Below are 12,474 nucleotides of genomic sequence, written 5' to 3' on the forward strand. Positions count from 1 at the left end.
GCCCTGGGCGCAGCAGGGAAGCCAGAACTGCCCCTGCCCCTGCCCCTGCTCCCGCCCCCCAGGGGCCTTTGGGAGTGAGGAGAAGCCCGGGAGGAGAGATTGCTATCACCCCGGGCCTGGGAGGTCCCTAGTGGGTGCTGGTGGCAGGGAGCAGTTCCTCCTCCTCTTCCCACCATTTTCTCTTCAGGTACTTGGCCTCTTTGGTTTCCCTGATTTCCTGGCCACACCTGTTCCTGGATACTCGAGATGAGCACACGTGGTCCCCACACACACTCTCCCCAAAAACACTTCATGGGTTACAAGTTTCTGCTTATAAAGGACTGTTATGAAACTGACCAGTTTTCATGAAACTGTTTAAATCACATAACTGTTAAATCCAGTGGCCAAAGCCCTCTCGGAGCAGAGGATCCAAGTCAGCATGTGGTTTCCCAGCTTCAAAAAGAGAGCTGGACAAGGGCCAGGACCACTGGACGACCCCGCCACTCTATCCCCTCCGCTCCCCCCAGCAGCGTGGGGCTCAGAAACGGCGCCTCTTACCCTTCCCTCAGTCTTGGGGCCTCAGGTGTGGCTCCTGGACCAGGGGTGCAGCACAGAGCATCAGTCCCTGCCCAGCTGAACAAGTGGGTTGCAAGCGTGTGCATCTTGCAGGATTCATGCAATTCTCAAAGGATCTGAGGTCTCAAGAGCCCCGAGTCATGCTGTGGCCTGTGAGAAGAAGCCACAAAGCCCCATTGGATCTAAACCTTGGGCTTCTAATCAAGGGCCAGTTCTGGTGCAGAGGACGGTGTGTCCTGGCAGAAAGCGCATGGTCCTAGGCCAGGGGCTGGGTAGTCAGATTCAGGCCCGTCCACACTCCAGGACAGAACCAGGGGTGATGGTGGGGTGGCTGAGGGCCAGCTCGGCTGGTGGAGGAGCTGCAGCCTCTGGCTAACTGGCTACTGCCTCCACAGGTGGGAAGACGTGGCCAAGGCCAGGGATGGGCCAGGTAGGAAGCCCCAGCCCCGTGCCTGGTGGTCAGATTCCCTGTGGGACTGCCACACACTGACACCTCAGTCCCACTGTGGTCTTCCAAACCCCGGTTCTCACTTTCACTGCGGCAGAAGGGCGTCTCCAACTCCCTCAAACATCCTTTTCTGTTTCTGGAGTCCTTGAACAAGTGAAGGCCCTTACCCTGCTGCTCCCTTCTCCACTAGAGGCCTCCTCAACCCCCTCCTTCAGGATATACCTCCTCCACTGACCTTGGAGGGGGCTCCTCTCTCCCTGCCCCAAACCAAACACCTCATTCCTGTGTGCAGCAGGGAAATAAAAAAGAACTTCACCTTCTTTATTTTATACATGATGCTTCTTTTAATGCAGCCAAAACATGGTATTTGCTTTTCTTGGAACCACAACTGATCAGGATGCAGTGACTAGTTCATTCCTTACAATACCTGGGCTCCTTAAGGGGCCAGAAGACACGTTACATCCAGCCCATCAGGGAGCCGGAGGCGGCACGGGCCCTCTGCCAAGCTCTGGTAGGCCTGCCACGAGGCAGGGTCTGGCCGTGCAGCCAGAGGCTGGAAGAGGCAGACAGAGGCAGTTGGTCTCTTAGTCTTGTAAATTAGAGACCCAGGGCCCCTCATCAAGCTCATCAGGCAAGGGCAGTCCATCTGCATGCCTGGTGGATTCTAATGGCTTCCAGGGTAGAGAAGGACACGTGCAGGGGTTCGTGACAATCATCACCTTTGCACCTGCCCTGGGCCAGGGACACCCTGGGTCTGGGGTTCTTTCAGTGCTGGGGGGAGGCCCCTGGAGCATGCCAGTCCCCTTCCACCCCCTCTAAGAGACAAGAGGGAGAGGTGGTGTAATACTGTTTAAAATACATTTCTCATTTACAAATGCATCAGAGGAAAGATGTGGGCACCCTTTTTTCCAGTTTGCAAGCAGGGGGCCAAGACATGTGAGCATTCACCACGTGGCCGGGATGAGGGGTCAGGGTGACTCCTGCACAAGGTCACCTTCCCCCAGTGCCCTCCACGGTCAGTGCGTTTGCCTGCCAGGCCCAGCTCCCACCTGCCTACCCACATCCCCCTGCTGGACTGGGGGCTGGGGGAGGGGTGTCACTGACGATTCCGGCTGCCCAGCTTCCTGCGGTCCTTATTCTGACTGCGCTGAGGGTCATCCATCTTGTGCACGCGGAAACATTCCTTGAGGTTTTGGGACCGAATCTTGGGATTCAAGATCTCCTCAGTCATGTTGCTGGGGAACCAGCCTCTCTCCTGGTCATGCAGACGCTCACCAAAGATCCACCCTGCACAGGGAGGGGCGGGTCAGGAGCTCCTACAGGGGTCTGGCTGAGCCCTCCTGCTGGCACAGGAGCCCAGTGGGCCTTCCCAGAGGAGCCTGCTCAGCGAGCCCCTGCCGGAGACCCTCAGATTGGGTTTGCCTCCATATTCTGGGGAGGCACCGCCCTGACACCCTCCTAGGGAGCACAGTATGTGGGCATTGCTGTGACAGAACCAGCTAGCTCTGTGCCACAGTGTGTCCCAAATGTATTGCCTTTGGAACCCATTCCCAAGCACTCAGTCATCATAAGCTGTCCCACATGAGGCAGGGGACCCCAAGCGCTTTCCCCAAAGCAAGAGGCATCCCAGTGGCTGGTGGGGGTGATGAGTAATTGGTGGTTCCCGGGCCTGGAATGTCACATCGCCCTCTTGCTGGGCATCCCTCTCTGAGCCTCCCGAGGGTCTGGTGGTCAGCTGAGGGTGGCTGTCATGAACTGGCCAACCCCAGCACAGGGCCCTGGCTGTCCCCCTCCCCCAGAGATCACCTGCAGGACGGGGTTCCTGGCAAGTCCCAGAGCAGGACAAGGACCTGGGCTCTGAGGGCCTGGTGCTCACCCTCTGCAGGCCATGTGGGAAGGCTGTTGGGCTGTTTTATTCTGGGGGAGGGGGTGGAGGGAAACAATACTCTTTCAATGCCAGGTGAGGCCCTGGAGTTTGGGACCAGCAGCAATCCCCTGGAGGTCACCAGCCCGAGGCCTTCTAGCCAGGACCTCAAAGGGGAGGAGGACTTGGGGGAGGGGAGATGCTCTGTGCCGTTTTGGGGATTCTGATAAAGAACAACTGATGTAGCAATAAGGGACCAATTTTTCAGGGGAGGGGAGGGAACCTCATTTGGTGCTGACACCGTCGACAGGGCTGGGTGGGAGCTGGGTGGGTGGCTTCTTGGCCTACACAGGGCTCTGAGCCTGGTAGTTAAGGCTCACCTGGAAGCTTGTGGCAAATATGGAGTTAGAGTTAGGGTCACAGGTAGGGTGAGGGTGGTGGGCCAAGCCCAGGGCCATCGAGGGGAAGGTGCAGAACAGGTGCTCAGGCTGGGCCTGGTGTGAAGGGGAGGCGGACCTCGTGGGTTGGGGGAAGGAGAGCAGAGGCCCTGGGAGAAGCACCTTCCCTGGGCTGAGGAAAAGCTGGGGAAGCCAGGATGGGCAGAGAGGTCTAGGGGAGCAGAGACGTGCCAGGCCCTGGGCTCGGCTACCCATCCACCAGCTTCTCCACCTGGGCCTGGTGCCAGTTGGGTGCAGAGTCCTGGGTGCACGAGTGAGCAACATGCCCAGCCCCTGCCTTACCGTCTTCCGTCTTGTCCAGGATGTTGAGGATGTCCGCCAGCTCCAGCGTCAGCTCATCCGGCTGCTGGGCCACGTATGGGTGCACGCACTGGACCTGGGGGCAGTCTGAAAGGAGGGAGGGAGGTGGCACATTCTCCTCACCCAGCAAACCCTGGACACGGCCCTGCAGTTAGTAGGGACACACTGCCCTGCAGTGAGTAGGGATGTGCTGCCTGTTTTGCAGCAACTGAAGAGAAGTCACTTGAGGGAGGGGGTTTGGCTCCAAAGAAAATGAGAGGAAAATAGCTGGGACTCGGATAAAACATTCCACCCATAAAGGGTTGAACGGGCAGTGAGGGCTCCTATTCGAGGCGTCAGAAGGGCCTTCTTGAGCTTGGACGAGGCCCTGGGAGCAAGTGTGGGATGCTCAGGACACGGCGGACACTGTCACACAGGGCAGCTGCTAGCAGGCAGCTGGACTGGGGCCCTTTTGCATTTGCATGGTTTTCAGACAACTGGCAACCTCAAAGAACATGGGCGTCTGCCTTCCTGGGCCCAGACTCCTCCTGGTTTCCAAGCGACACTCCTTCAGTCACCATCCAGTGTCTGTAGGAATCAGCACACTGATAGCCCCCATTGGGCACTAAGCTAGCAGCTGGCAGTCAAAGTGGGCATCCTAGAGGCCACACAGGCCTCTGGGGAGATGGGCTCGGGAAGCATCTGGGGCTGATGCCAGGGAGGCCTCCCCTGTCCTGCCCAGAGGTGTCCTGGTCCCAGAGGGCCACTTACCCAGCAGCCGGGACGTGAAGGAAACAAACTTCGTTCTCCGGTTGGGGGCCAGAGAGGTCATCCAGCGCTTCATCTCACTCCTGGGACAGGGAAGAGGACAGATGCCCCAACCGCAGAGCAATGGTCCCCACAGAGGTGTGGCGTCAAGTGTCCAACAAGCCTGCTACTCAGTCCTGAGCCTGGCTCAGGGCTCCAGCAGGACAGGCGCCCAGAAATCAGCGAGAGGCTGGGGAGCCTGACAGAATCTCCCCCGTGCACTTTACAAAGTCAGTTGGTGAAGGTGAGCCTTGTGCAAACCCCAAAGTTAACCCATGAAAGCACGCTCGGCAGGGGTCAGCGGCCCAGAAGCCACGACCTGTCAGCAGTGTCAGTTGTGCCGGGGGGTGGGAGGGGCAGGGGGGATGACACTGGAACAAAGAAGGTGAAGGGATTTGCCAAAAGGGGGGTGGGGGTAGGTGGAGGGGTGGGGACAGAAAGAGACTGCGCTGGGGCGGTGGGAGCACGATGCAGTGTGCAGATGATGTTTTGTTGAATTGTAACACTTGAGACCTGTATGGTTTTGCAAACCAATGTCATCCCATTAATTTTTAAAAATCTGTCAGCTGGGGAAGGCCAATGTCATGCAGTGGGGACTGGACACTGGACCTAGATGGACAGGGTGGAACCTGTGACTGTGGGGGTAAGAGGGTGTCTCCTCTCACTGATCTTGGCTGTACCTCTCAGAGCCCTGGGCAACAGAGCAAGTAGCCTGGCTGCTCAGACAGGTGATGAAATGGGCCCTAGGCCACACAAGGACGGTTCGCTGGTCAGCCTGGCCCAAGGGTTCTACAATATCTTATTGGAAAAGAGGGCACGTCCCCATCTGAGGCTCTGAGGGAACACACGTGTGAACACACACACATACACACACACAGCAATATGCTACACCTGACTAACCCCGGACAGAAACGCTCATCACAGGTCTGGGGGTGGGAGGAACAGGAACTGGGCGGGCCAAGTGCTGAGCCCGGGAGCCTTGCTCCCCCTGGGCTGGTGACACGAGTGGGCACTCACTGAGAGGATGCCTTCAGCATGTAGGTGGCCTCCCGGTCGTCTGCGTTCTCGAGCAGCCGCAGAATGAACACGTTGGCGAGCGTCTGGCCCTGGTCCTCAAGCTCCTCCACGCGGAGCAGGCCTCGAGGGGCCGAGTCAAACACCTGGTACTTGTCTCTGGGGACCAAGGGTGGCAGGCGGGCATGTAGATCCCGGGGAAGCCTAGGGGTCTCTGGGGACACCTCACCCTGGCCCCCAGGAGGACCAGCCCCACCACTGCCACTCCTCACCCCCATCTCCGGGAGGCCCCACCTGAACTCCTGTTCCCCCCCTCCGACCGCCCCCCCACTCCCCGCCTCCTGCCTCAAACCCCTCCCATGGTGTGGCTGGGGGACCGGACAACACCACAGCAGCTGCTCTGTTGAGCACTCACTGTGTGTCAGGCGCTGAGCTGGCCTCTCCATATCCCTATAAAAGCCTCACTCAGCAGGAGGGGGATCTGAGCCCAGGAGTTTTAAACTAACTTGCCCAAAGGCCCAAGGCTCAACAAGAACAGAGCTGACCTTAAACCTGACTGAAAGCCTGAGCTCCATGCACATCCTGCCGGCCTCCCCAGGCCATAGGGAACCATCTCCCCGTGTGCCCTCCCTGGGCTGTCCCCGACAGCATGCTCACCCTCCCCACCCCCGAGCGCCAGCAGTGCCCGGTGCTCACCCAGGGATCTGCCGGCAGATCACCAGCAGGTCGTTGAAGAGGAAGAGGTAAATTTCCTGGAAGAGTTTCTTGGTCCGCAGGGTTCGGGAGGTCTTGGGGCCTGACATCTGCTGCAGCTCGCCCTGCTTCAGCAGCCAGCGGGAGTGGGAGATGATGGGCACCGACTAGGCGAGGGGGGCGGTGTCAGACGGCTGTGCCTACGCCTGCCCGAGGCTCCCCAGGGCCCTCAGAGGAGTAATGAGCACGAGGAACAGCGTGCAAGGGCTGTGCTGGGCCCAGAGCACACACAGTGCCGGTGGGAGGAAGGGGCGAGTCCTAGGCCAACGCGGGAGGGCAGGGTGTGTGTGTGGGTCTGTGTACATATGTACAGCTGTGTATGTGTTTGTGCCTGTGTGTGCAACTGTGAATTATCTGTTGCATCCGTATCTGTGCATGCTTCTATATATGTGTGTTTGTGTCTAAGTGTATCTACGTGTAACTACTGGCTGAGGCTGGTGAAGGGATCACACACACACAGAAGTGCCCACATAAACACCTGTGTGTGTGTGTGTGTGTGTGTGTGTGTGCCCTTCACCAGCCTCAGCCAGTGCGATGCAGAACCAGAGCAGGGGCCAAGTTCCGAAGGAGAGGAGAGAACTGGGTTGTGTGAGGTCCCCACTTCGTGGCTCAGGGGCAGGATCCTGGCACCCGGCTCAGCCTGGCAGGTGAAGATATGTAGGGGTTCGCAAGGCCATGTCTGCATCCTCGACTGGGGCTCAGCCCCAAACCCAGCACGACCTCAGGGACCCTTGGTGGGCACTGCATGTTCATGTGTCCACAGACCAAAAATGCAGGCCCTGAGGTTCACTGATGCCTGAATCTTTATGCAAAGTTGGGGAGAAGGTTGGTAACTTCCCTCGGAATTTCAAACCTTCCAGCTTTAAGAATCCCTGGGCTGCTCCCTTTTAGGTACTTGGTGTAAATACACAGCCAGTATATGAGAGCAGGTGGCTGCAAGCTCCTTGCCCACCATCTCTCAGAAGACAGTCTAGGCCAGTGATGGCGAACCTTTTGAGCTTGGCGTGTTAGCATTTTGAAAAACACCTAATTTAACTCTGGTACCGTGTCACATATAGAAATTTTTTTATATTTGCAACCATAGTAAAACAAAGACTTATATTTTTGATATTATTTTATATATTTAAATGCCATTTAACAAAGAAAAATCAACCAAAAAAATGATTTCGTGTGTCACCTCTGACACGCGTGTCATAGGTTCACCATCACTGGTCTAGGCCCATGTGATGACCTGCGACTAGGGGACCGGGGGGTGCCTTCCAGTTAGGGGGCTCAGGGACAGCTTCTGGGAGGTGACACTGCACTGAGACCAGCAGTGGCCAATTGAGGATCCTGGCCAGAGACCCAGGCTCCAGACCAACTGGGCTGGATGGGGACACGCAGATGGGTGAGGACTCACCTTGATCTTAAACTCCATCTTCTTCTGAATGCTGATCATCTGCTCCGTGCGGCTCATTTTCCTGACGCCCTCGTTGCATGCTTTTACCACCTGGAATGTAAAGCAGGACACATCAGGTCCCCTGCAGCCCACTGTCCCCGGTCACTTCCGGCTGGCCACTCAGGCCCCAGAGGGCTGAACAATCGCTGTGGTCAGACAGCGCGCCCACAGCTGAGACTGAGCGGCCAGTCTGAATCAGGCTGGCGCTCCCTTCTCTAGCACCTTCTGGGACAAAGGCAAAGTGGGAAAACTTGTCAGGCTGTTAGAAAGCACATTTAAACAGGAAGATGTCCTTAGTCATTTGTCAGACTGGAAAAGGCAAGGTTGCAGGCCGGCGAGGTGTGGGGACTGAGACCTGTCGCACACTGTGGGGGAGTGAGGGTCCCCCTCCTTCCCGGGAGGCATTCTAGGTACCAAAAGGTCTAAAAACTGCAGTTCCCGGGACTTCTGGGAACTCATTATGGAGAAACCTTCTGCACTGGGTCACTGGTGTCTAGAACAGAGCCCGGCGCCCAGCAGGCACTCAGGATTTGTGAATGAGGACGGTGTCCAAAGATGTGTGGACTAGGACGTTCCCTGCAGGTGAATAAGAAAAACCTTCATCGACCTAAATGTCCACCAACTGGAATTGATTACTGCTAATATAGCCGTATTACCAAGTTCTCTAAAATCATTAAAAATTGCAGTAACTTTACAAATGCGCTAAAATGGAGAGCAATGTTGGCTTGTAGGACACAATCTCCTTTTTGCAAAGAATACAATCGGTGTGCATGTGCCTGTTTGGAAGGTCTGGAGGGCAACACCAGCATGTCAGCAGTGTTTTGGTAGAGCACCATCTGAAATGTTTTGTATCGAGCATCAACTGCTTTTACACATTAGACAAAAACCTTTGCAAAAAGAGCAACTTATGAGGAATAGGAGTATAACTTCCGTTAAAGGACAGGAAAGGGAGAGGACAGTAGAAAAGAACTTAAGCAGTAGAACTCGGTCTCTGACCGTAGGAAGACCCCTTGGGGCACCTGGGCCTCTCGCAGGCCTCGGTGGTCACTGGACTCATCTTCTGTGACCCAGTGTGTTCAGCTGCCCCGTGGGGCTGTAATAAACTCCCGTCTGATCGGGTATGTACGTTCAGAGGTGAGCACAGGGTCTGGAAGATGCTGCCTGACCCCGAGGTCACTGCCTTCCCCAACCAGCCTGCTCAAGGCTCCCGCTTTCCCCCACTGGCCTGGGAGGAGGGTGCTGTTTCTTGATACGCAAAGGGTGCAACTGCCAGAAGGATTCTGGTGGCCAACTGGTCTGAGAAGGGACACGAGGCGAGTCCGGAGAAACCACTGCATTAAGTTCCAAAGTCCTGGTGGCTCAGTGTGGCTTGGAACCACCATCAGACGCTCACTGAGGCTCTTCCTTTCACAGAGCTGCTGTCTCTGGTACAAGGCGTGGAAAGGGCTTCCCAGCACCCACGCTTATCCTCTGCGGGGTCACCAGCATGTCAGAGTGGCCACCCCAGCCCCACACGGCTGCCAAGGACTGGCCCGCAGCTCCAGCTGACACACTGGTGACAGCACTTTAGACAAGAAGGAGCCACGTGAGCCCAGCACGCGAGACCAGCACGTTCATCGGCCCCGCCCGCACAAGCTCTACTCTGCGGGCAACTGCCAGGAGGAAGTGCTCTCTCCAGGGTCAGGAGCAGAGATGGCGTCTCCACTCCCGGGCTGGGCAGGCCCCTGAGTCCTCTCATAGAGCGAGGGCAGCTGCAGCTTGAGAGACAGGGAAGCCGTGGAGGCAGGGGCTCGGGCTGAGCTCCATCCACCAGGCTCGGGAGAGCCAGCCCAGCCCCTGAGAGTCACAGGAGGGAAGATACGGCAAACAGGCAAGGACAAGTGTGGGGCCTCCCAGGGCCCCAGATGCCTGCATGAGGGAGCTGACAGGCGCACCAGGCCTGTGGGTGGCGCCAAGGTCAGCATGGGGAGAGCGCTGGGCTGCTGCCAGTCCACACCCCCCCGCCCGCCCCACCCCCGCACGTCATCAACAGTCGGGGTGGAGAAGGAAGACAGCGTGCTCTCTGCACAGGACACACCTGACCCAGGGACTCTTTGGATTCCAAAACCAAACACTAAATTAGTACGCATTTCCTAAAGACACACCGGCACGTGAGGGAGCAGGAGCAGGGAGGCAGGAGTGGACGAGGAAGCAATTTACTGGGAAAAACAGAAAGGACACATGCTCACCTGTTCCAGTTCCTTGTGGGCGTCCAAGGCGGTGCATTCACGCTCAGACCTCTCCTCTACCCTCTTCAGGATGTTCTGAGCACAGGAGAGTCGGCATGAATTTTCATAACGGCCATTCCTCCCCTCTCTGCTCCCGCCCTCCCTTTGCAGTGGTGGCCTCATTGCTGGACCAGTCCAAACAGCCTCTTGTTGCTGTGACACCCACACCCACATACAAACAACCCTACCAGGGGACAACAGAGGGCAGAACCCTCAGCTGGGCCGGGGGCCGAGCATCCTGACTCAACGCCTTGCCTGGCTCTAAACTGGTAAGCACAGGTCAGTCTCCTATGAGGACTAACCCTGAGGGCCAATCCAGAGCCTGGCACCTCACTGCACAGCAAACATCAAAGCAAAGGAGGCGACCAGGTGCTGGCGGGGAGGACAGGTCCAGCAGGGAGGGACCGGAGGTGATGCAGACCCGAGGGGAGCTCCATGCTCATGGCAGGTGCCAGGGGCTTCCCCCCCAAAGCTTTCTTGATTTTGGTCTTATTGATCAAAATGTCTGTTTTCTAATTGTTAAATTCTCTTGAATTATCAAAAAATGATGCTCACGTTGCCTTTACCTATAGATTACAATTTTTGCTTTGCTCTCCAAACTTTGCATGGTTTCTGCCTCACAGTCCTGTGTCTATGGTTTTGGACCAGCTCGGTCCCTTTCTCCCATTTCACTCTTGTCCTCCTGCCCATTACTCTCCTCATGGTGGCCTCTGTGTGGTCAGGTGAATCCCTGGCACACTGAGGACAGAGCCCGATGTTTTACCTGGCCTCTTAGACCTCCTGCTTGATTGGTCTCTGCCTACATCTCCACACGCACTACCCTCCTACTCCCCCAGCTTTTCACTGGCCTTCCTGTCTGTGCACCTGGCTGCCCCAGGGCCTTTGCATAAGCTGTTCTATCACTTGAATGGCTCCTGCCTGTCAGCCATCTCTCAGCTTAAATGTCACTCATTCGAGACTCTTTCCTGACCCTCCAATTGGCAGTGGCCAGGAAGGCACCCAATTATGTTACCCAGTTTCACTGTCCTCATCGCCATGACCACTTCCTGGTTGTGTGTTTGTTGATCTCTCCTACCCAAGCTCCTTGGCACACAGTAGGAGTTTAATTAGGGCTTGTGGAACAGACTGAATGCCCGAAGGAAACAGTGTGCGGCAGAAGTATACACAAGCCCCACCTGCCGGTCGGGTGGGAGAGGCAGTACCTGCACCAGAAGCTTGAGGCGTGTGATCCTCTGGAAAGGCAGGATGAGGAAGGAGGAGAGAGGCAGTCCCCTGCACTTGGGGTCGAGCTCCAGCTGCGCGATCAGTTCCCGAAAGGCCGCCTTCTCCTGGCTGGGGACACAGACACGGGAGTAAGTCTCTGTTTCCCCACCCACAGCCTCGCAGGAACCAGACAGCCCACGGGCACCAAACGCCCGTTGCTTGATTTATTTATTTATTTTAATGTAAAGTAGCGGCTTCACATGCCTGGCCCCCGAAGACTTGGCCAAATATGCTGCGTGTGGGAGGGCAAGTCTATGGATCAGATGCAGAGCCGGGTGGTTTACCCAGCAGGAACCCGTGGCGGGGTGAACCCACGTAGTGACAGGAACAGGCAGCAGCTGGAGGCCACTGCCAGGAACCTGTGCTCCTCCTGCAGGTGAAGGCACCTTGGGCTCGGCCCTGGGCCAGGTCCACAGCTGGCCTGCAGCTAACGAGGGTGCCAGGAAACTGCTGCTGGAGTTAGACTCAGGCCCTCTGGAGGGACATGGACCCTCTGCCTGGGGCTCGAGCCCAAATAGTCTGCACTTGCAGCCACACCAGTGTACCTGTGGGCATTGTGATACCTGGATTCCTGTCCTCCTGGAAGCCTGTCTTCTCACGTCAGTGCTCAAAGCTGGCTTCTGATTCCCTCCAATCCCAATTTCAAATCCCAAATAGAAAACAGGGTTTGACAGACAGGCCCAGGAAAGTAACTGTGGCAATCACATGTCACTACCCAGCAAATTCTTGCATGCCCCATCTAAGAACACATCCCTGGTTACACTGCCACGACGCCTGGCATAGAAATGCAAAGGATTCAAAAGAGGCAAGTTGAGCCCTAGCTGGTTTGGCTCAGTGGATAGAGCGTTGGCCTGCAGACTGAAGAGTCCTGGGTTCAATTCCGGTTTAGGGCACATGCCTGGATTGCGAGCTTGATCCCCAGTGGGGGATGTGCAGCCGATCAATGATTGTCATCATTGATGTTTCCATCTCTTTCTCCCTTTCCCTCCCTCTCTGAAATCAATAAAAAAAAAATACATTTTTAAAAGAGGCAAGTTGACTGAAAAAGTATTTTGTCAACTGAAATGCCAAGAAAATTTCCTAAATGGGTAGATTAGCAAGAAATTCAAGGGCATTGCTGGGTAGCCACCAAAGAGACTTCCTCCTGCCCATCCTTGTTTTGTCTCTGGTTCAAATCACTTTCCTGCCATCCTGGCCTCAAGCTGTCCTCTTGGCCTCAAACTCTCTTTTCTATACCTCACAGAGCTCTGCACAGCTGGACAGAGGTCCAACGGGCACCACAGCCGACCGTCTCAGGATCAATATTTCTCTAGTGACATGGAACCCCC

At 56.3% G+C, this 12,474-nt stretch overlaps 1 protein-coding gene across 1 annotated transcript in view; it reads right to left on the bottom strand.

Moving 5' to 3' along the window:
- Nucleotides 1–1,323: 1,323 nt before the first annotated feature.
- NGEF (neuronal guanine nucleotide exchange factor) overlaps nucleotides 1,324–12,474 on the bottom strand; it is an 82,585-nt gene continuing 71,434 nt past the window's right edge. Inside the window, exons 8-15 of the mRNA XM_006760438.2 lie at nucleotides 11,086–11,215; nucleotides 9,845–9,919; nucleotides 7,578–7,667; nucleotides 6,122–6,285; nucleotides 5,429–5,584; nucleotides 4,376–4,455; nucleotides 3,608–3,712; nucleotides 1,324–2,290 (exon numbers count right to left, since the gene is read on the bottom strand). Of these exons, the coding sequence (XP_006760501.1) occupies nucleotides 2,100–2,290; nucleotides 3,608–3,712; nucleotides 4,376–4,455; nucleotides 5,429–5,584; nucleotides 6,122–6,285; nucleotides 7,578–7,667; nucleotides 9,845–9,919; nucleotides 11,086–11,215 (991 nt within the window). The 3' untranslated portion in view covers nucleotides 1,324–2,099. The remainder of the gene's footprint in view (nucleotides 2,291–3,607; nucleotides 3,713–4,375; nucleotides 4,456–5,428; nucleotides 5,585–6,121; nucleotides 6,286–7,577; nucleotides 7,668–9,844; nucleotides 9,920–11,085; nucleotides 11,216–12,474) is intronic.

The sequence above is a fragment of the Myotis davidii genome, unplaced genomic scaffold (genome assembly GCF_000327345.1).
Source record: "Myotis davidii unplaced genomic scaffold, ASM32734v1 scaffold370, whole genome shotgun sequence".
Classification (NCBI taxonomy): Eukaryota; Metazoa; Chordata; class Mammalia; order Chiroptera; family Vespertilionidae; genus Myotis; species Myotis davidii.